Genomic DNA, 23869 nt, shown 5'->3' with positions numbered 1-23869 from the left:
TGTTGATCTCTGGGTAGATTCAAATGCATGTGGTTTTGCTTATTGATATATTAAGAATAGGGGTATTTTTTTCAGGGCTAGTTTGTATTTCTAGTTCTGTGTTACCTGTGTTCTTTCTATATCCAAAAATGTGTTAATGCACACCAATAACTATCACTACCCTACAGAATAGAGTAGAATAGATGAGGAAGGAATGACATTTGCCCTTCCTCCTTAGAAGCAAAAATGTAGACCGATAGCTTCATTTTAATTTAGAGTAAATATTTGGTCATTCAGTGTAGGCATGTCATGTTGTTTTAGATATAAACATAAGTAGGGGCAGGCACCAACATTGCACATGGCAGTCATTTCCTGAGGTCTGTGGTACATTAAGTTGTCTGTTGATTTCAAGTACTTTGGCTTTGGAATATTTTACTTTTGCAAATAATTTTCCTTTGAGTCATAATTTAAAAGACAGACACCAACAATGGTCAACTAAAAAAAAAAATCCACCCCATACTTGTTACAGGCGCTGCTGGGTTGTCTCCCACATGTTGATGCACCTCCAGCATTTCCCATTTGCTCTAGTGAAATAGTCCATTCTCAATGTCCTCACTCCTGGTTGCCCATATCCAGCCTCATTACTACTATTTCATCAACACGTAGCCCAGTATTGCATACCTCCCAACATTTCAAAAGGGACACTTTTTTTTTTTAAATCTCGTGGAACTCACCAATACAAGTAATTGCACTTTAAAATGTTGCGCTGGCATCGCCACTTAAAACACGCTTCATTTTTGTCAGCACAGTCATGCATATTAAAAATAACCAACACATTGAACCGAATTCTCATAAGGCTCAGCCAGACATACTACTTCCATGATGCTGGGTGAGCTTCATGGGAAGTGCAGCAACAGTAAAGCTGCAGATGCTAGCTGTAAAGTAAAACTCCTATGATTCTCAGCCAGCCAGGTGTCTACCATAATGCTGGCTGAGCATCATTGGAAGAATAGTCCACAGCAGCAGATATTTTTTATTTTATTAAAAAAGGCTAATGTTAGCCTCCCTCCCAGGACCCCTACACACTGCCTTTACACACACCTGCCCATAAACACACACATATACTCAAACTCCGCCTTTACGCACACATATACATAGACATGTATACTGCCCTTACATGCACACATATACACATACACCGACCTTACACACACACACACATACATGTATACTGCCCTTACACACACACACACACATATACACTGCCCTTACACACACATATATATATACTGCCCTTACACACACACACACACACACATACATGTACACTGCCCTTACACACACATATACACTGCCCTTACACACATATACATGTACATTGCCCTTACATACCAGCTACCAAATAACTATACTGCTCTTACACACATACAGAAGCTTACAAACACATACATACACACTGGCCTTACAACGCTTTCTCCCCATCTCTTACATCCAGCCTCCATCCTGTATCCTGCATCCTGTGGTGGGAGTGCGAGGTCTGTCACTTCAGACATCACTTTACTCCCCCTCATCACTACGCGCCGGCTATTGCTGCAGATCCCCGCGCTCTGCATTATTATTTTCGGCAGTAAAGCGAGGTCTGAAGTGACAGACCTCACGCTCCCTAATGTTGAGCCGACCAGAGTAGATTGTGATCTTCCAACTAGTCTGCAGCTGATGATGGGGTGGCTGTGCGCCCCCCGCAGCTGCACCTGAGGTGAGTGCACATCTCGCCTCACCCAGGGCCGGACTGAGAATGAAAAACAGCACTGGAAACATTTAAAGATGTGGGACGAAGCCCTGAGGTACGGCCATTGGGCGGCGCGCGGTGCGTGCACGCCAGCCCCTTTAATTTCATTAGGCGCTGACGGCCGGAGGAGGCTTTCAATCCCGCTCGCAGCAGCTCAGCGGCTGTTTTGAATGTTGGCCTGGTTGGCCCGGTGGGCCAGGCCGACCCTGGCCTCTCCCTTCTCTGCCCCTGCAAAGCGGGACAGAGGAAGGGATAGGCGGAACAGAGACTGTGCCCCTGTGCAGAAAGCAAGAGCCATAAATACATGGTTTGACAAGTTTGGTGTGGAGGAACTCGAGTGGCCTGCACAGAGCACTGGCCGTAACCCTACTGAACACCTCTGGAATTGATTGAAATGCCAACTGCCAAAATGCTGTTTTGGCTGAATGGGCACAAATTCCTACAAACACACTCCAAAATCTTGTAGAAAGCCTTTCAAGAAGAGTGGAGGCAGTTATAGATAAAGGGAGGGGGGCAACTGCCAATAGTTTTAGAATGGGATGCCAAACAAGCTCCTATAGATGTGATGGTCAGGTGTTCATATAGTCTATGACTTGCTTTTGATGGAAATGTGATATAACTTTAGGAAAAAAGATCTAGGGGTAGAGAGTTTTTCTTCTAAAATCTTAGAAAATTACCAATAGATAAGAGTCTGAGGTTTGCTGACTGTCCTAACCACAGTAATTGATGTTAGAATCAGAGGTCTCACAGGTGCCTGAGGTAACTCACTTTTTGGAGGAGGGTTATAACAACTTTTTGGAAAGGCCTGACCAAACTGGAATGTCCCCTTCAGAAGACACAATATCAATTTCAGACTTTGTGGATCTGGGTGAACCACAGTCAGCAGCCCTGGACACACGTGCAGAGAAAAGGGTGGGACCTAAGCCATCATTACGAGTATAGAATGCTATATGCATATAAGTCATCTGGGATTTTGTTATAGGCACATAAAGTCTACAGTGGCATTTGGCAACCCTAAGAACTGCTGTCAAATTCTTGAGACAAAGCTTGGCCCAGTAAAAGGTGCATAATGCATGTATGTAGACTTCTGCTGCTTCCTTGCTTGTTTATGTAGGCCACCACTGCCTACAGGCTGCCAAGTGTACAAATGAGGCTCTGAGATATAACTATTTTTTCTGTTCTCCACTTCCCTGTTGTCTGGACTTATCCTTATTTGTTTCCCTCAGAACCTCTTGTGCCAAAACGTCAGTGCTCTCTAAACTGCCAGGAGTTCCCTATAGTTTGATGAAAGTGCTCTCTCATCCATCTTCCTTGTGCATGTGTTTTCCAATAAGGACGGGTTCACTAGAGGGCTCCATGACAGAACTGTTTAGATGTCCTTGTCCTTTATCCACCATCTCCGTGATAATGTTATGAAAGCACACCATGGATTTCTAAGAATTCAGGTTCTCTGCTCTAGGTTCTTAAGAGAAAAGATTGATTAGGCCAGGTATGTGTCAGAGCCCACAGTACCTGGTAGAAATTATCTTCCCTAGAGGCCTATAGCAAAGACGCCTTCTTTTTTAAATGAAAAAAAACACAGCACCCCTCAATGCCTGCTGTAGAAACATATTTTCTAGAGGTAAAGAGAAGTCCCTGCCTCTGACAAGGCTCCATGGAGAACTTCTCTATGTTGATCCTATATGCCCAGTGTCGAGGAGATATGCATTTCCAGAATATTGGCTGAAGAGGCCACCAGCATCCAATTGTCCGGGTAAGGAATAACTGTAACTCTAAGAAATCCTAGGCAGGTCGTCACCACCACTTTCCTGAAGACTTGGGGTGCTGAGAGAAGTGCCAGAATATGCTCTCTTATTTCCAGTAGACACTACAATTCTGATCCAAAGAGTTTGTTGACCATAACTGGCATACCACACCATAGCTTCCAATACCTTATGAAATGCCCTTCTTGTCCATAGAAAGAGAAATGAACTGCATCTTCACCTGGAATAATTGTTCACTTTGTTGCATTTGCCATAGCCAGATCAACTCTTGTGACAATTCAAGAATCTGTGTCCTCTTTCTTGAATGGAAAGTCTCTCTTAGAAGTAAATAGACTTCTCGCGGGATACTTCGATTCCTCATTCTTAATATTGGCCAGCGTCTCATGGGAAGATCTTAGTCTCTCTAGCTATGGAATGGATCTCCAGACTTACCTCTGATTTGGGGCTCAGAAATCTTGATTCTTCCAAAACCTAAACTTCTTCTTTAGAAAAAAAAATTCTGACAAGATTTATACTCATACTTGAACCGCTGATAATACTGCCAGAGCTTCTCCAACGCCTCTGGCCTGGAAGGTGAACTCCTCGCTGTTTCTCCCACAAACAGGGAAGGAGCAGTGTTTTTGATTTGTACTTGCTTTTATACCTATTTTTCACACTAGGTGGCAGCAGTATCCTAATTAAAAATATGCCTCGGTAACACAGATTTAAAGTCTGTGTGTTTTAGTTGTTATGGCTGTTCAGAGGCCTAATCACATCTGAAACAATGTTTTATTTTTTCACACTCAGTGGATCTTCATGATATTGATCAAAACTACCATAGCATTTATTCTTAAAAGAGTAACATCCTTTTTATACAGTACCAAATATTTTAAAACACCAGTTGTTGAGTTTTGAATTGCGGTTTGAGAAAGGTTTATGAGGCTCATACAAGCAAAGTAAATAGATTATGTCTTTTGTATCATATTCCCTTTCCTCTGTCATCTTCTACTGTAGCCAAAACTGTGGTACTGGACAGCTTGCTTGTATACAATTTAAATGAATAGGAGTTCCGCTTACATGCAGTGGAGTCAATGGAAATAGACTCAACTGTGCATTAAGCATAAATTCTATTTGGAGAAGTTCTCCCTCAATAAAAATAAAAAAAAAACCTGTTTACTGTGATTTACAATTTATTTTTTAACAGTCTTTCTCTACTAAACTTTTTGGTTTATTTTACTCTATAGTTACGTAGTTACATTTTTTAAAATCCACCTTTTAATTATGTTCTACATTGTATGTTGGGCTTCTTTGCTTGCATGCAATTTATTTTTATTTTATTTTTTAAGAGAAGGGCTGGCCCCTTGCTACAGATTTCTTTGGTCATCTAAAGTGGAGGCCAGGTATAAATCACAGACTCCTTGTTCCAATTGTTACAAACTTGAGAAACCCATTCAGGATAATGAATGGTCACAGCTTTAATAGTTTATTTTGCATTGTAGACCTTCTGAGGCATGAACAAAGAATGTGGTTACGTATATTGGTAAAGGATGGTTGCTGCTGCTGCTGCTGCTGCTGCTGCTGCTACATGGAAGGTAGTTAATTAAATGAATAAACCAAGCATAGTAAAAAACAGAGACACAATCAAATACCTTTATTTATGAATAGATGTGTGTTGATATCCCGTAGACATTTGCATTGCAAGCAAAATGGATTAGGATAACATTTTTGTTTCAGTTTTGCCAAGTTCGTTTTGTCTTTCAATGAATTTTGTTTCATGGCCGTTCAGCTTGGACGAAATTTGTGGGCCTCTTTTTATTTGGAATGACATTTGGGGGCATTCCCAAAAGAGGCGATCCAGGACAGTCAAAGAGTAGCAGCAGCAGTAATAGGACTCTGAGCCTGGGTGGGCAGGAATGTGCAGCCCCAATATAATATATCAAATGTATTATATGGTCACTAATATTTATCAGAAGAATAATAAATATGATAGATAAATGTAACTTGCCCACAAATTACAGGTTTGGCTAGTACTCTAGTTGATTAAGACAGTTGCCCATCTAACCAAGAATAGGGGGAAATGTCTGCTGCAGTCCCTGTAATACACTACGGTAGTCACTACAGCTTCTCCAATCCACCCCGCAGCAGTACATTTTCTGCACTACAATAAACTATTCATTAACTTGCAGTATGAGCATTAATCTCAGTCTCTACTAAACTGTCTCTGTCTCACACTTAAACTGCTGCTACTGACAAGTAAAAATGGCATCAGCAGACATATCTAATGCTTGTCCCATCCCCTTGTAAATGCTGATTGGCTAGAGTGAAAAAAGTAAGGAAAAACTCCCACCGGTTGTTGGACCCATCAATCACAGCTATTACCATTAATGAGACCACCCCCATTTTTTGGCTACGTCTATCAGTCATTGGTATGTACCCTCCCACACACAGTCCCTCGCACTTTACCTCATGAAGGAGCGCCAAAACGGCTTGTAAAGCTGGCTACACATGGCAATGAATTAACTAATCCAAACAAATCATCTTCACTTTTGCAATTCATTTTCCTAAGTTTCGTCGGCGCTTGCCCTCGTTTTTGTTGATTCGCCCCAAATTTCTTTACAAAAACAAATGCACAAGTCTCATATCCAATATACATTCCATAAACATTCAAAAGATTATCTCAAGAGTATAAGCCGTGGCAAATTTTTTCTTTGTAAGGCAGACCTTTTTAAATTATTAAGCTTTTAGAGGCACTTGAGCACAGCTTTGGTTATTTCTTTGGCATAAAAAGGCAAAGTATCTTTGCTAAATTATTTCCAGCAGGAGAAACACCTTCTTGGCCTTAAACTGCCTAATCTTTGGGTTACTATACAGTGAGGCTGGACCTATTCCCTATCAATGGCAAACTGAATCATATGTGATTCACAAATCTTCTGCTTGATGGGCATTTCTCGGTACACTGCACTAGCACATATACAATAAACGGTTTGAGGAAATGCCTTAGTATACCCCGCAGTACAGGCATGGAAATGACTTTTCCCATATACAAGAGTGTTACAAAGGGTGTTGATCAATGGATTACATGAATACCCTCCCTTGCAACCAGAGGTTGCAAAAGTTAAGGGTAAAACATAGAAGGCTCCCTCCTCATCAGTACAGGTATTAGAGATACTCCAACTCCTTGCATTTTGGTGAAGATGGAGGATTAACACCATTGGTTATGACAAGCCCTGTCTTTGACATTGTTATAGACCTGTTCTACCCATTTTACCAAATGGATTGGCTGGAGTTGACATTAAATAACCTTTAATTAAGCCAGGACAAAGGCTTTCTTAATAAATAAAAAAATACTAGAGGATGGATGAAAATATATCACACATTCAAATATACTGCTAGGTATTCTCCTAATACACAACAGTTTTCCAATTCAATTACCATCAGTAATTATGACAGGGAGGACTGGGGTGACACAAAAAGTAACATTCAGGAGTTGGCTAGTTTCTATTACTTTCGGTATGTTTATTTTGAGGGGATGGGTCATGGGCAATGCTGATAGTTTCATACGGACTACAGCCTAGTTAATAAATCTACTTTACATGAACGTGGGGATGTTAACCATGCGTCTCCCTACTTCTTAATTGGACCATGAAAATGTTGTTATATTTACCCATGCTTATTCATGTTAAATGGAAAAAAATAATAAAAAAAAGATGGATAGAATAAAATCACCTGCTTACCTGTTCTGCTTTAAAAAAAAAGAAAAAAAAATGTAAAAATGTACAACTTACATTCACTTGGCATAATCACACGCTAATATGTCAGAAGATTTTCTTGTTACATCACAACTGGTTCGCCTTTTTAACAATGACTCAGAATCATCAAATGAAAGATAAAACGCAAAACAAGAAAGCAATACATAATATAACGTGTGATTTGCACTGGAAGGAAATAGCCCTAGAAGCTGATTAGGTTCCCACAACAGTTCTGTAATGACATGTCTTAACAACCATTTAATTGTGGCTGCTGTTTTAAAGAGCAATTCTGGCATTAACTTGTAAAAGTGCTCTTAAAAAGATCAGGCAGTTAAAAGTTCCTTAGTCGACAAATTTGTGTTGGTTTCTATAGCGATAAGAGCATGTGTAAACCTTTTCACCAAGTGCTATTATAATTTATACAGCACCAACAATTTACGCAGTGCTTCTTACAGTACATACAGGGTATTCCAAAACTAGAATTGGTAGACTAAGACAAACCGATACATTAACGAGGAACAGTAGGTTTACAATCTAGGAGGAACTTTATAAGTAACCCCTGCTGAGTCTTCCAAGTTATTTGTACATTCCTGGTTTCCTTTTATACCAAAAACTTTTAAAGTCCACCAAGGATATCTCATTCAAAACTCACTTCAAATAAAACAGCATTTTAAGTATACCTGTAAATCTGTAAACTGAATTCAGGGAAAAACAAAACAAAAACAATGAGTTTGTAGCATGTTCCATCACCTTATCAGACATGCCACTCGTACACAAGGCTGGTGCAAGGATTTTTGTCACTCTAGGCAAAACCTCATTATGCCACCCCTTGTATACCACCCATCATACACATTACCCTTCCCCCCTCTGCATTGACAGCACCTACAATGCAGACGTAGATCACAGGTTCAAACACCCCAAAGTCAGCACTTGCACCCAGATATCTTTCTCCCCATCACTCGTCTTGCCGAGGTCCTGTGGTGGGACAGCGAGGTCTCAGTCTCATTGTTCCGTGGTGGTGTGCTGATCCACAGGGTGGGAGGGACATTCACACACCCACCCACCCACATTATAACATACCAAAACAACATTAAAAATAGTAGATCCTTAGTGTTGAAAGAATTCACTTTAAATGTAAAAACCTAACTTTCCAATGAATGGATTATGTTAATTTGTTACAAATCCCCAAATTGGCCCTTTTAATCTCCACTCTACTCCCCCCCCCGAAATATAAGTGGCAAAAGTGTGGTGCTAATCAAACGTTTTTGTTTTTTTTTAAATGCACAAAATTGATGGATGAAACTAGCCCAGATAAAGTTGTAATTGCGTATCTGAAAGTACATTTGGATTGAATTTAATTCTTCCTATAGTTTAGATATGTTTTTGTGAATTTTATTATACGATACAAAGAGCTAATGAAAGTCAGTAAGAGGTTTTTTTTTTTAAAAGAAATAAAAATTAAAATAAAACCATTCCATATGCTACACAATTTCCAAAATGATCTGTGATGTAAGCAAAATCAGAACACACTGCCACTGTTTTCAGAAACTCTTTATTACACTAAATATAAAAAGGACAGAAATTGTCTACCACACAGAACATCAGAGTTCTTTCCTGCATAATGTGGAAGCAAAATCCTCTCTCGTAAAGTGAAAAAATAAATACCTCTTCGAATCTGAGGATGTCCCTGTGCGGTATAAAAAGTAGAGCAATTTTCTAATTAGTTTTGACAAATGTCTGTGCAAAGAAACAAAATGCATAAAGAACACATTACTGCTACATTAAGGCAATAAGATAGATACTTTAAGAACATTTTTTCAATAAAGTGACCGTGTAGTATTTTCCCCAGCTTTTGATTTAGCTGGTATTGCACCCAAAATGGCCTGCTAGGGAGTTTTCACCATGTGGCTAACTCAGATCTTTGGATCACAATGTTACCCGGGTCTGCAAGCTGAAGAGAAAACCCGTCTAACAGGCCATAATGCCCATGGAAGGGAATGGGGGAAGAGGGAAGGACAATAAAAACAAAAATACATACTAAAAACGCTTCTTGTGAATACTAGGAATCTCTCCATGTGCCTGTATGTATTCACCATTTGAAAGGAAATACTGAATATTCACATACCAGTCATTAATTAAAATATTCCACTTGATGCCATTGGATCATGAACCACTGAAGTAGCCTGACTGCTGTATACTAAACCGGCTCCAGGCCAAGAGCCTATGAATGTAAGCAGTGGGCTACTGAATCAGTGGCACCATGTAGACCTTCTTTGACCTATGCCAGTTACTGATTCTCATCAGATAATACATCCACGCTTTAATGGGGCCATTTAAAATTAAAAAGATACACCAAGTCAACTACTCTAATTCTATTTAAAATTGCTACAATTTAAAATGATAAAATATTTTTTCTAGCCAACCTAAAAGAATATTTGATCCTAAAACAAAAATAGCAACAGCCCAATAGACCCCAAGGAGCGTGGGCACCTTAGTTTACAAGGCGACTTAATCTTTCAACATAAGTCTGAAAAAAAGTTTTGGCTTATTTTTGGCTCATTTTCTGGCCAGACCTAGGAAAGGCAGTAACCAGTTAATTATCTATAATACACATACGGAACATATTTACATTCCAAAGTTATGAACAGGCCTAACAGACAGTGCAAATGAATAAAAATGCCTGTGTATGTTTAAAGAAACATTCTTAACAAGAAGACATGAAAGAAAAGTCACACATTCAGTTCCATCGTGTCAGATGTTCTGCACTTCTACAGACACTGAAATCTTTAGTTGTAGCAAAGTCTATGGTTTTAGCACTTTGTGATGTAGGCAAGGTATGGCCCGACTGTGGCTGATCTGCTAAAACTCCCCTAATTTTCAGCCCGTCTTGGTTGATGATGAAAAATGTTTCAAGAATACACAATCTGGCTACTTCCGATGTGGTCTGTGTAAATGTATCAAAAAAAGAAGTTTCAGTTTTCTTTGTTTTGTTGCCAAATATGTTAATCTTCTGTGATCTTCTTAAATTACGGTTAGGTTCAGCAGACTTCTGTGTGTTGGAAGGTACACATGCTGTACATGCTCCACTGATGCTCTGCATACTGGACATATCTACGGGAGAAGAGGAGGCAAACTTTAATCATTATGCTTTAAGACAAGTATCTTATCCATCCTATGTATTATGCAGGACTAGATGGCTCTTCTCGCAGGAAAGGTTTAGGGTTGGCCCTTCACCGTGTTTAGTGAAGCCAAGGAATTGAAAAGCGCATGTTGCAAGATTTTGTAACTACTTCTCATCGTTTTAGAAACAAGGCATTTCCACCTAAGTCACTGCAGAGAAAGACAGGCATTACAACAGGCTGTTTTAATTATAATAAAATGAACCCCTTCTTTTTGGACATTAAATATCGTTTTGCATTTCTTGACACAAATCTTCCTGATTAAGCAGTTAAGCTGAAAGCTTGCAGATTCAAAACACACGAATGGGTTAAGCGAGCTAACCTACCTGTAGCTTGGAGGCACAACTTTTACAGCACACCATGTGTCCGCACGGGCAGAAGGCAGAATTGATTTCCTCTTCACAGCACACCACGCACAGCATGGCCTCCTTCAGCTTCCGTAGCTTCTCCTGCAGAGCCTTCGTTTGCTGACAGCTGAGACTCTCGCAGCTGCTGCAGTTCATGGTACTTTCTGAGGCCTTGAGAGGAGAGCTTGGCTCACTATGGTCAGCTCTTGGGGCCAGATCCACAATGCCAGCATTGTACAGGGCCCTCCTTGCATGGTCGTAAGCTTCCTTCGATGTCCTTTTGATGTCAAACACATATTTTTTACCAACATCGATATTATCATTTAGGAAAAGGGATGCCAAATGGCCTTTTAGGTCTCTGCTGTACTGCATCATTACCGCGCTGGTAACCGTGTCACACCTTTAAGGATGAGGGATTAAAAAAAAACATAAAACATGTTAATGTGTGTTTAGGAAATAACAACCATTACATCTATTTGTTTCTATGCTGCCTAACATTTTTATGAGGGCAGCATACTGACAAATTTAAGAGTTTTTATTAAATTAATCATATTTAAAGCAAAGTTAAAAAAAACAAAACAAAAAAAAACAAAAAAAAAACACAGGGTGTTCCACAGCAGCACTCCAGCTAGGGGTGGCTTAGAGCAAAACCTATAGATCTAGATATACACACACACACACAAGGTTCTAATCACGACATGAACAAACCAGATGGGTTAATACAAAACATACTAACCTATAAAATGCATGGGTTTCCGTAATGGCTCTGTAAAGCCCGCTGGCTGCTCTGGTGCTGACGACTTTAAACAGTAGGACTAAGCTATTTCCAGAATCCTTGGTGATTGTCAGGTACACATTCTTTCCCGATTGAGTAGCCATCTGAATAATAGGATAAGTAATCCTGAGGGGAAAAAAAATAAATAGATTATTGTGATGTCCTGTACTGGAATTGTAACCCAACATTTTAAATGGTTTGCAAGATATAGTTTATTTCCCAGCCAGAACAGAATTATATGCCTTACAGGATTTCATAAGCCACAAAAGGAAAAAAAAAAAAAAGTTTAATTCTCTCCTTAATAAAATACAGGGCTGTCTGTGGCAACGTGGGTTGGGCTGCTGTTGTGATGTGATATTTTGGGTGACTTTCCCTGCTTAGCCACTGTACTGACCCGATTCTGTATGTCAGAATTTATCTGGCTATGCGATTACGACTGAGCCATTATATTGTTTACTATAAGCAGCATGATAAGGAGTCAGTGTTTTTGTCTAGCAGATTGGGCTCAGATAAAAGAGCGAGAACACATTCAAATTGATAATATACAGCTGCCTGAAAACATTATGCAAAATAGATCTGTTTAAAGACAAAAAAAACTAAAAAAAAACAGCACATTTTTGAAAATGTGTTTTTAATCTGATGCTAAACTGGTGGGAGCTCCTCTATGAAATAGCTCATAAAATCACTGCTTTATTATTATTTATGGTTTTATATAACGCCATCATATTCTGGAGCGCTGTACTAAAATATTATACATACACACACGTACAACGTTATCAACGGTCATTAGGTAACATATACCTATTAATAGGAGTGTAATCCTCTTTACAGATGGAAACTCCTTCCGGTCCTATACCAATTGCAAGCTTCTGTCCCTCTGCATCACGCACAGAATGCCACTCTACTCCGTAGTTTTCCTGGGTGGACACAATCTGTAGAACCTGATACTCCCCCGAAGCTTGACTAAGTCCTTCCAAACTTTTATGCTTTTCAGTAATACTATAAAAACAAATATTTGCAGGTTACACGAGGGAAAAAATGTAAAATGCATGCCTACATTTGTTGACACCCTTGGCTGTTTCACAAATTAAAGAGAAAAAGTTAGCATAAACAGATGGATAGACCGGACACATGCTGCGTGTTGAAGAGGCTGATGCGGCCACACGCTTCATTGTTCCTTGCGTCTAGCAGGTGGCCTTAGATATGATTTATTGGCCACTGACCAGAAGGAACTCATTTTCCACTCCAGTCCGTTCCTGGTGACAAATACATAGGGTCCTTCTGACCTTATTTTAAGATTATTAGTGTAATAAAATTGCTGGGATGGATTAAGGGCTCATTGTAGTCATTTATAGCGGGTAGAACATGCTCCTTTCAATGATGAAGGGAAGATCTGTGCTCCACAGAACAGAAATTTATGATTTCATAACTCGGCAGAACAGGCCCAATAATTTAAGAGATTCTTCTCACGCTCCTCAACCCACAGTTACCGGATACAGTGCGCAGAGATTGAATTTCCTGCAAATTAAATGGCGGCAGCACCAAGAAACAGGTTTAACTAGGGGTGGCCAGGAGGTGTCAAGGGCACTATAATTTAACAGGTCAATGCATCTTTACAGTCTGGTTTGGGGGGGGGGGTTCCAACTGTGCACCCTAAACAACTGTTCTGCAACTACAGTTTAGGAAAACAAAGTTATACACATAGTGTGTGTTTGTGTGTGTGTCGTATACAGGGAATTAGCCAGACTGTTGGGTAGGCTGCAAAGAATGCATTATACACACTCTTCTAAATACTAAAATTATGTTGGGAAGCTCCGTGTCTGCAGCTCTATAATCTATTAATTTCCTTTATGTAATAGAATTAAGCAACTTTACGCCACAGAATATGCAATTAAATTTGGCTGAAAGGAAGTGAAACATTGGCAGTATGGATCATCTGGGCATGGCATATAAGCACTCCTGTTTAATTGGGACTCAGAGGAATATTAACAGTCTGTTAGATACAATTTTAGAAACCCTATAAAAAGCATATAGTTTTGTCAATGGATTATGTAACGGAGACCTGGACGGCTTGTTCCCTTCTTGGAGTACAGAGCTGTTGGTTTTCGTTCACCACACCTTTGTTTAGGGTGGCATGATTTACAGGATATTTATACGTATAATTGCCAGAAGCTTTTAAAATCAATGTCATAAAACAAAGGCAATAATATGCAACATAGTGACCATAAGTCTTATAGAACAGACTCCTTTTAAATGCAATATGCAACTTTATTGAAGCTCAGTGTAGCTTGGGACAAAACAGCCACACTCTAGTCATGGTTTTGTAATGCTTATAAAGTGCAGTGGAAAGAAAATACTTACATTAATCAAAAAATGGCTTACCTTTCCAATGTAGCTGGTCCAAGTTCTTTTGAGCAAATATCCTGGTATCTGTAACTGGCAGTGTTCGGATTATAATCACCACATTCTAGTTGGGCCAGCACAGCACTTAGTGCCACTGCCTGCTCAGGGGAACACTGCAGATGGCCGGCCAGGAGATCCTCCTTTATATGCAAGTAAAACATGTGTCTGGAAGAGACATTAAACTAATGAACTGCGGAACACTCAGAAATACACATTACAAATTAAAAAAAAAAAAAAAATGTATTTTTTTTTTACATTTATCTTTAAGAGTCCCCACCCCAACAATGCACGCACGCTAATGAAAATGGTGCAATAACACTCCTGAAAAATGACATGATTTCTAGTACATAATTTTCTAAAAATATTTAGGGCAGAAACCTAACCCTTCCCAGATGACTGGAAATCGCCTAGGTGTATTTTTTGTTTAAAGGCAATGATTACAGCTTATGTAACACAAAACACAGGAAGTGAAACAAACGCTAATCATGGCAGCCGAGAGTGTAGATTTTTTATGGAGGAAAAAAAAACAAAAAAAAAAAAAAACCACACACACTCCAGACAGAGCATTGCTTATTTTCAGAGAATTATATTCAGCAGCCCGTGGTTTATTCACTGCAAACTAGTGTACGTTACACATCGACCTGGAGAGAGGAAACCAAACTTTTCTGTGTCCATTACTGCTTTCCACGGGAGTTCAAGCAAGCAAGTCTGGACAATGCAAGTCCTGAAAGCAAACTGAAGAATTCTACAAATCACACATGGCTGCTTTTGAAATATGCAGAACTGGAGACTGAAGAAAATATTAACCCAGGGTGCTTTAAGTTTCATTTAACATCAGTAAAGATACAGCAATTCTGGATACGCTTCTTACAGATTTTGAAAAAGCGTGAAATGGTCACATTGTTGCCACATCTGCTACTTATGTCACCCCAAAAAATTCAATATCCTCTATTCTCAAATGTGTTTGGAAGAGATACAGTAGAGAGAGGAAAAAAAAATGTCTTCAGGCCTTACAAAAATACAAAATAGATTGTTGAGCTTGCAGCAGCTTTGCAGAAGGTAAAAACACACTACACGTTTAAGCTCAAAACCCTGCTCATTTGCACTTTTACATAAAATGACCCACTCTAGAAGTGGCGGCTGTTTCAAGAGATAAAGGTTTGAAGCCGCATGTATTCATCAGGCTGATAAAGTCTTTCTACATAGCTGGCTTTAGAGATGGAACATACAACAATGCTGTTTTATTAACGGAATAGTTGAACAGCTCAACAGAAAGCTGGAGAAGAGAGGTCCTCGTGATACAGAACTAGCGTTCATAAAGTTTGTAGATACTTCTCCATTTGTGGTACAGAACAGGCCAAACTGCCCATGGTGTGTAGTCCCCCGACACAGGTGCTGGAGACACAATGTTTAAGTGCTAAACGGTGGCTTTTCCAGATAATGAAAGCTGCAGTCTCCAATCAGGAAGCACATCCCAATTATTAATCCACTTTCTGCACATAAAAAGGTGGCCTTCAGGCTTCCACAAAACTGAAATTCTAAGTACATGTTTTTTATTCTTGAAATCATTTGGAAAATTATTTTTGCGCAGAAATAAGGCAAGGAGAGTTAACAGTTAACAGTTCTCCCGCCTCTGCATGTTAATTAAAATATGGCAAAGCAATTATAAATAGAAACACTAAACACAAAGCTTGTAGAGGGAACAGAAGACACAACAGAGGGAGGAGACGGAGGCTGTGCACCTGGTGCTCTGCAGTTACAGCCTTTCCTATGCGCACTGTGGTAACCTTTCCCCTACTTCACAAAGGGAAGGACTGAAGCTCAACAACAGTCCTATACATGTCACAAGCAGCTGCCGACAGGCAATGGCGACATTCTGTCTCCAGCTCCTACTATACGGAATTATTTAGGTTTGCAACATACAGAACCCGCACACATTTTCCTACACATGAAAAGGTGCAAAATATTCAAAGTTGTTTACTAGCCAAGAGGGCTAATAATCGTGTGTAGACTGAACAGCACATTTCATGAGTATGGGTACGTAAACATAGGTTTGTCTTATCTAGTTTAATTCTGTCCGGAAGTATGGATTTCAACACAATTAGCCAGCTCCGTGCACATTGTTTGTTCTAGTTTGAAGTGGTGAAAGCAATCTGTATTTCATAATACAATGCAATTATGATCAAGTTTGCATACCCTTGGAGAATTAGTAAGATAACATGCTGCATTCATCTTGCCATTAATTTTCACAAGATTCTCTGTGCCTTTACAACTCATCCCCCAAAACATCAGTGATCCACCACCATGCTTCACAGTGGGGATGGTAATCTTTTCACTATAGGCCTTGTTGGCCCCTCTTCAAACAGAGTGTTATGGTCACAACCAAGTGCTATGTTGGTCTTGTCACTCCACATTACAGAATGCCAGAAGCTGTGAGGCGTGTCAAGGTGTTATTGGGCATATCGTAATCAGGCTTTTTTGTGGCATTGGCACAGGAAAGGCTTCTTTCTGGCAACTCCACCATGCAGCTCATTTTTGTTCAAGTACTGTCGTATTCTGCTCCTTGAAACAACCACACCGTGTTTTACCAGAGCAGCCTGTATTTCTCCTGTGGGTTTTTCTTTGCACCCCGAACAATTCTTCCAGCAATTGTGGCTAAAAATCTTTCTTAGTCTACCTGACCTTGGTTTGGTATCAAAAGTTCCCTGAATTTTCCACTTCCTAATAAGTGATTGAACAGTACGGACTGGCATTTTCAAGGCTTTAGATATCGTTTCCATCTTTATAAAGTTCTATTACCTTTTGGCTCAGTACCCAACCTGCTCAGTGCATCCATGTGGGAGCCAACAAACTCATTGACTATTTATACACAGACACCAACAGCAATTTAAAAAAGCCACAGGTGTGGGAAATTAACCATTAATTGCCATTTTTACCTGTGTGTGACCTTTTGTGTCTGTAACAAGGCCAACCATTCAAGGATATGTAAACTTTTGATCAGGGCCATTTGGGTGAAATCTGTTATGATAAAAAAAAAGAAAAAAAAAAAAAAAAAGAGCCAAACAACTATGTGATAATAAATGGCTTCATATGATCACTAGCCTTAAATGGTTTTTTTGCATGATCAGTCATTTTCAAAATCAATGTCAATATTTCACAATTTCTGCCAGGGTATGCAAACTTTTGGGCACAACTGTAATAGATTGACATTTTAACATCATTACTCCCTGGAACACCAGAGTTTAAAATCATGGAACAAAACATTTTATCTATCCCGTGGCAATCTTACATTTCCAAATTGTCAACACATAGTAAATATATGCATGTGTGTTTAGTTGCATACTGCTGATCCATTTACACTGAGCCATGCTTCTCAGGGTCAAGCTCTTCTTTCCCCAGGCAGAATAGGGGTGCTTGATCATGCCTACTCCCTGTCCACTTCCTTCCCACTACATACCCATTAAATGCTGTCTGGTGATAACCCCTACGCATATCTAGCCCATAGCCCTAGAAGCTACTGCCCCAGAAGAGGGTGAGCTTGGGGTAGTGTACCCTGGGAACTTCCTAGGTATGCCTTTGAAGGCCGTGTAACCATTGATCGCTATATGAGAATATGGGCCGTCTGGAAAGTTTTTATTTAGACTATGCACAGTAAATTTGTTTTTGGCCAAGAAAGTAACTGCTGGAAAAATGTTTGTTAGCAGGGGCCAGGATACACAGATTTCAAGTACAGCCAGATCAGATTTTCCAGATATAGTCACAGTCGGCTGCCTATTTCCAGCGTCATCATATAAACTACACTACAGAGAAGGTTGCAAATTGTAGATAAAGGTTTCAGAGGTTATTTTTTAGTCACTGCAACATCCAGCAATTACATTTTCATCAGTATTTTAAAAAAGTGGGAAATTACAGGCATATTATACGACCTAAAAGTAGCAGTGAATAAAATACAGAATTAAACAATGTAGATTTGATACAGAGCTGCTGCTGCTTTTGCATTAATAGGGGAAGAAGTGTGCACGTCTAAATTACTGCATGGTAACAAGATCTGCAGGCCAATCAGGAGCAGGGTATCAGCCCACAGCAATCTATATACATTTCCAGCTAGTAGCTGCGAGCTGGAGGTTACTCTAAGTCAGCGACCTATAGTTACACCAGAACATTACATACCAAGAAGTCTTGTGACTCGCTTCTGGGACTTGTTACAACGCTAAATAAGCATTGAGTCGTAACATTAAAGAGTCAGAAAACATAAAAACACACACAGCTAGTTTCACTATTACAGAAAAAAACAAGTGTCCTGGTGAAGCACATAAACTCGGTTAGTGTATCTGGCTGTTTAAGTTCATTATTTTATTTTTTTTAAACAACCTTTAATCAAGATTGCCAAGTTTAAATGTGCAAAAACGTGGTTTGATGGTCTCAGCTGTACAAGGTCAATGGTGATAGAGGAACCCTAACTGCCCCCTACAACAACTTAAACTCTAGTTGTGCACCTACTTTTCATGCACTGCCATGCCATTTGGAAAACAAATGTAAAAAACTTCTCTTCAAAAAGAAAGAAAAACCTTTTTTTCTTTGTTTCTGGTCTGTAGAAGTATACACAGCCATCACATGCATTTGATATCCAAGCGTCACTTTTAATATTTTTCCTTCCAGTGCTAATGTATTTGGTTTGCATGAGATTGTAAATTTGCAAGCAGGGCTCTCTCCACCTAATGTATCGGTTTGTCTTATTCTGTCAATTCTTGTCTTGTCCCTTGAATATATGTATTGTATTAAGCGCTGAGTAAATTGTTGGCGCTATATAAATAAAAGATAATAATAACAGGATTTCTACAAGCAGCCAAAACTGGTGCTAAAAAACAATCTAAGTCAGAATACATTATAATACAGAATACAGAATAACAATAACATCCGTTATTTTAGCAAAACTTTATAAAACGAAGAACAATGTTTGTTTTTTACTTTAATTTGTTCCTGGTTTTCCATAACCCTAGCAGGATGTCCTATAGTAACCTCATATTCCAGACTGTTATTACAGGTCATTCCAAACCACAAGAACAGCAGAACAGGAAACTCCCTCCCACATAAACCGGCTCAGCTATTTTTTTCCAAAGCAAGGTGCCAGATTACACTGTTTTTCATACAGTACATATGTGCAGCCTTAGAAAACTGCTGTCCCAAAAGGCTTCCCATGAAGATAGTTTATGAAGCACAAGCCATATTTGAATGCATTTTATGTATGCAATTCATTACTTTTCTAACATTTTTATGAACATATGCAATAAAGATGGTTGCAGAGGTCAAATTGAGGACCACTTTTAGATTTTTAAGAAAGTCTGTTCAACATGCAGCGCAATGTCAAATCTGCACGGCTTTATAGTATTTCCCATCGGCAATGACGGGGTGGCCAAAGTAAAATGGGCTAAGCAACTTGCATAGACGCACCCTATAGGGAACAGGCTTTTAACGGAGGAGCAGAACCAACCGCTGGCTTGTATAGTAGGTTTTTTTTTCTTCCTTTGGAAATAGTCCTGAAATAGTCAGTATAGCACACAAAACAATTGTAAAATACATCAGCAACACCAGCACACCAACAGTGCTACAAGACACACAAACGTCTAGTAGGCATCTAAAGATATATATTTATTACCTGGTCTGCTCCTGCAAGATAAGGTGAGGTTCCACAAAAAACTTAACCCGTAGCTTCATCCGATATGGGGCCAGACCATCCATTTGTTGTGAAATTCGATTTCGGAGATTGAGCCATAAATTCTCTCCCTTGTTGCCAATAAACTGGAGTCCAAAGTAATCCACTTCTATAATCCCCAGTTTCTTACACACCTACGGCACACAGATTTATTTTTTTTACATGCAAAACAGCATTTAAAAACAGACCATCATGCATTATTACATTCAGCTTCTCCTTTACAACAAAAATGTAGAAAACAAGCAAATTTATTTTTTAGTCTAGTTTTTCCTTCCCCTACAGTTTGCGCAAACATAAAAGGTATGAATTGCCCATACTACACGAAGGCCAATCACACATAATATTTACTCAACTAACAAGTTTTAGACGAATCTTCTGATAACACATGAAATCTACCTGGTTCACAGCGTTTTATTTGCTGTGGAACAAGCGATGTTGGCGATAATGTTTTGTTGCTGCAGCGGTTGAAATACGTATTGGACAAATTAGAAATATCGTTTTCATGCCTTGACTTATAAAGCCACATATTAAAAAAAAAAAAATCTCATTAGTTTATATATCTACCATAAAACACACAAAACACATTCTAACCTACAGGATTGGTGAAGGACATGTTTTACCATGTTGGCATATCACTCATAAGTGGCTTCTACCATGAGTAATTTTGAATGCTCATGGTATTTATAGCTTTATATATTATATATCTAAATAAATAATTTTTTTTAAAAAATGTATATACATGCAGCTGTCAGAACACATAGCCCAATTTTCATAGTCAAAATGTGTAAACTTTTGATGGTGGAAATTGTCAAAACAGACAGCAATTATCCTTGCAATTAAACTCAAATACCCCACAGAGCAAAAGTGATGGGTACAAAAGGAAAATAAGTTTCCCAACCCAAAACATACGTTTTAGAACAGAAACCGCTATGTCAGTCTAAATTATAATACGTTTGGAAGCCAAACTTAAAAAAACGCAAGACAGTAGAACCTTAGAGGACTTCAGTGTAACCTACACAAGAGAGCACAACACCGCGACAGTGTTACCCACACAGTCTGGTGTTAGCATAGTAAGATTAAGGTTATAAGAGCAACAGTAGGAAGGTTCTTGGGTTCATAGGACCTTTTTCCGGGGGCTGCAGCTCACCAGGAACGCACGTACAAAACCATGGAGAAGGTATAAAATATGTATGCAGTAAAGCATGAGTCAGAAAGCAGGCTTAGAATAGCAACACTCCGTAGTACTCTCAAGATTGGCAGTATTGTATTCTCATATCCCTGCCTGTTCAACAGAGACAAGGGACTAGCATAGACCTTCAATAACCTTGTCAAGGAACACTCATCTACAGCTCTCAGTTTCAAGAGGGTCAATAGAAAGCATTGCCAAGAGGTGAAAAACGAGAACAAGGTGACAGACAATTATATAGCAGATCAGTGTCCTCGAGCACTGTTCCCCAAAGCAGCCTTTTAAGTGTTTGCTTTAGGGGATTCTGCGCCAGTCTGAACCAAAGTTATATTGTAACATGAATCACAAAAGGCACAGACATGAGGTCGGTTGCCAAGCAAGTTAATTTATGTGAAAGGGACCACATTGTCTTCGAGATCAAATAATGCACAATGCACTATAGTCTGGCGCTTACGACACAATTACATGGCATGTTTATTTTACATTTTGCAGTTTTTGCCCGAGTGTCACCCGAGTGTCTTCAAAACAATTCTTTAAGGATGCTGATATTCTCAAAGAGTGCATGAATTATTTTTTTTTATTAGTAGATCAACAAGTCAATTTTCAAACTTTTCTGGCTTCTTTATTTGTATTTGTTTGGAATACAATGTAAAAAGAACACACTTAGTATTTACTCACAAGAGCTTCGCATTACGGAGATGGATAAAAACAAACCTAGATGAATCTGAAAGAACACGGAATCAGTCAGATTAACCGAGTCCGGCGTTTTGCTCATTGCCGCAAATTCCAATGGCTAATTTTTTGCTATATAATCCCTTCTCATTACACTGTGCAGAAAGTTGTATTTCACATATAATAACTTCCCAAAAACAACTCATGGCTAGTTCTAAATTAATTATATAAAAATAAAAGTCTATAAGCCTGCTTCCCTTTTAATAAGGCTGCTGCAATGTCATCTTGTGCTCGACATTTCCGTCCCCTAGCACAAAACACTTTATGCCACTGTATATTTGGAATGCAGATCTAAATTATTTTAATTATATATTTCCTACGTCCTCAACAAAATGATCTGAAGACTTATTAAGCAGAAAGTTATACTCATAAACAATGAGGAGAGGTTGTACCGTAATTGTAACGTCTATGCTGTTATTCAGCACTAAATTATTACCTTAATTAGGAAGGGTGGCTGATCCAGATATTAACCCCATTACCCTTTGGAGTCACTAAGGATTTACACCCCCTTTTCTTCTTTCCATTAACTAGATTAACGAAATTAAAAAAATATCATATGAAGCTTAAATGTACTACACTATGTATATGTCATTTATTTATCCAATCCAACAGATATTGTACAGCACAATGTAGCTCCTAGTCATGTGACATATGAATAAACATCAGCAAGAAGCGCACAGCTCATTTATGATGCATTACGGTGTGACGGTATACCGCAAAAATATACAAACCCCAACACTTGACATTAAACGGAATGTATTAAGACTTGGTGGTAACTTCCCAGAATTTGATGTTGGTAAGTGATGGGTTAATTTTATAAATGTCATCACTACACAAACTAAGTAGGACTATGCGAACATACAGAAGGTAATGATATATATGTACTATGGCATAGCAGCTGTGCAAAGAAATATCAAGGACTAGAGCAACCCATCTAGCAGAGCTGTAATTCTCCCAAACATCAGCCGAAACGCGATCTGAATTCATTAGGCTACGATAGCAATCCGTAGGTACCCCCCAAAAGGAGCAGGTAGTCAATGGGGGAGGACACCGGCAGATGTGTAGCCCGAGACTCGGTGTTTGAAAGTTATTTTTACATAAAGCTAGACTTGGAACCCGCGGGACCGAGAAAAACAAAGTGAGTTCATCAGCTTCATCATACGAAGCCCGGCGGGAAAGACATTAGAGACCCGGACACACAAGACTCTCACCGACTGCACAGGTGGCCATACTGGAGACAAATCGCCAGAGCATGGGGTGGCAGCGCACGAGTGGGAGACGGGACTGGCCACGAATAGCAGTAGAGGGTGCTGTTACTATTAAGAATGGGAGAATAGGTGCTGGGAGAATAATCTATAGAGTGGAATTATGTCGGGGTGAGATCGCCCGGCGAAGGCTGGAGCCGTTATTAGCAGCTCGTTTGATCGCCGTTCTGTTTGCGGAAAGAGTGTGCAGACAGCGCAGAATAAGTTTGAAGCCGCATTACCTGGTGCAGACAGTCCTCCCCGTTTGCTTTGGCATCTACCTCTACCTCCATGACCACTGCATCCGGCCTCGTCACATAGCACAGCATGGCAGCAGCGGGCACTGTCCCCCTTGACCGTTCGCTTCAGGCTGGAGCGTACAGCGCCGCTCCTCTGACCCAGGAGAACCCTGTCTGCGAGGCTGGCAGCCCGTGTAAAGCTGTGCATGTAGCGGATAGACACTGGGATGGCGGAAGGCGCCTCCCGGCAGCTACAGCCTCAGCTCTGGTAAACGAATGCTTCCGATCAGACAGTCCTTGCCTGCCAGACAAACAAGCCCCTCCTCCCCAGTGAGACACACCCCCGCTCACACATTGGTTGACTGACAGCGACCACAGTATAAATGAAGTCTGCCGGGGCGTCCATCCCACAGTCCGTCCCATTGCCTCCCTGAGGGAGAGCTGGGCGGGTTACCTGTCGCTTCCAGTGTGTGACGCGTACTCCGGACACGTTGAAGAGCTTGTGGGGCCAGGTGTACGGTTTGTTTGTGGTAATACATAACTTGCCTCTGTCACACGTGTAACGCTTAGCCCTTTGTAAAACACTACTTACTGTACTGGGAATAGAAGTGTGCTGTTCAAAGGATGGTCTCTTATTAGCCAAGAGACATGGGGTGACATGTGACACAGCTGTGTTTACAGAGCAAGAAGTTCTATTTCAACTATCCAAAGTAAAAACAGACAAAACAATGGGGCCAAAATTATTAAAAGAGCTTTGTCCTCATCCTGGCAAAACCACTAAGATCTTTTAAA

General features: G+C 39.8%; 1 protein-coding gene across 2 annotated transcripts; it reads right to left on the bottom strand.

Annotated features, from left to right (window-relative positions):
* Nucleotides 1-10280: 10280 nt before the first annotated feature.
* On the bottom strand, nucleotides 10281-23167 carry LOC149289552 (E3 ubiquitin-protein ligase MYLIP-like). 2 transcript variants are annotated; one of them, XM_089490447.1, is made up of 7 exons: nucleotides 23081-23167; nucleotides 19620-19810; nucleotides 13943-14128; nucleotides 12362-12559; nucleotides 11522-11686; nucleotides 10765-11185; nucleotides 10281-10370 (listed from the first exon to the last, which is right to left on the bottom strand). In XM_089490447.1, exons 1-7 carry the CDS (start codon nucleotides 23165-23167, stop codon nucleotides 10281-10283), a joined length of 1338 nt encoding a protein of 445 aa, XP_089346573.1. The 2 variants fall into 2 exon arrangements, with proteins under 2 accessions (XP_089346573.1, XP_089346574.1); XM_089490448.1 differs by lacking the exon at nucleotides 11522-11686.
* Nucleotides 23168-23869: the final 702 nt, after the last annotated feature.

The sequence above is a fragment of the Sceloporus occidentalis genome, unplaced genomic scaffold (assembly GCF_023333645.1).
Source record: "Sceloporus occidentalis isolate IW3139 unplaced genomic scaffold, rSceOcc1.0.p SCAF_44, whole genome shotgun sequence".
Lineage (NCBI taxonomy): Eukaryota > Metazoa > Chordata > Lepidosauria > Squamata > Phrynosomatidae > Sceloporus > Sceloporus occidentalis.
The sequence above is the reverse complement of the archived record's forward strand: the minus strand, read 5'-3'. Positions and strand labels throughout refer to the sequence as shown.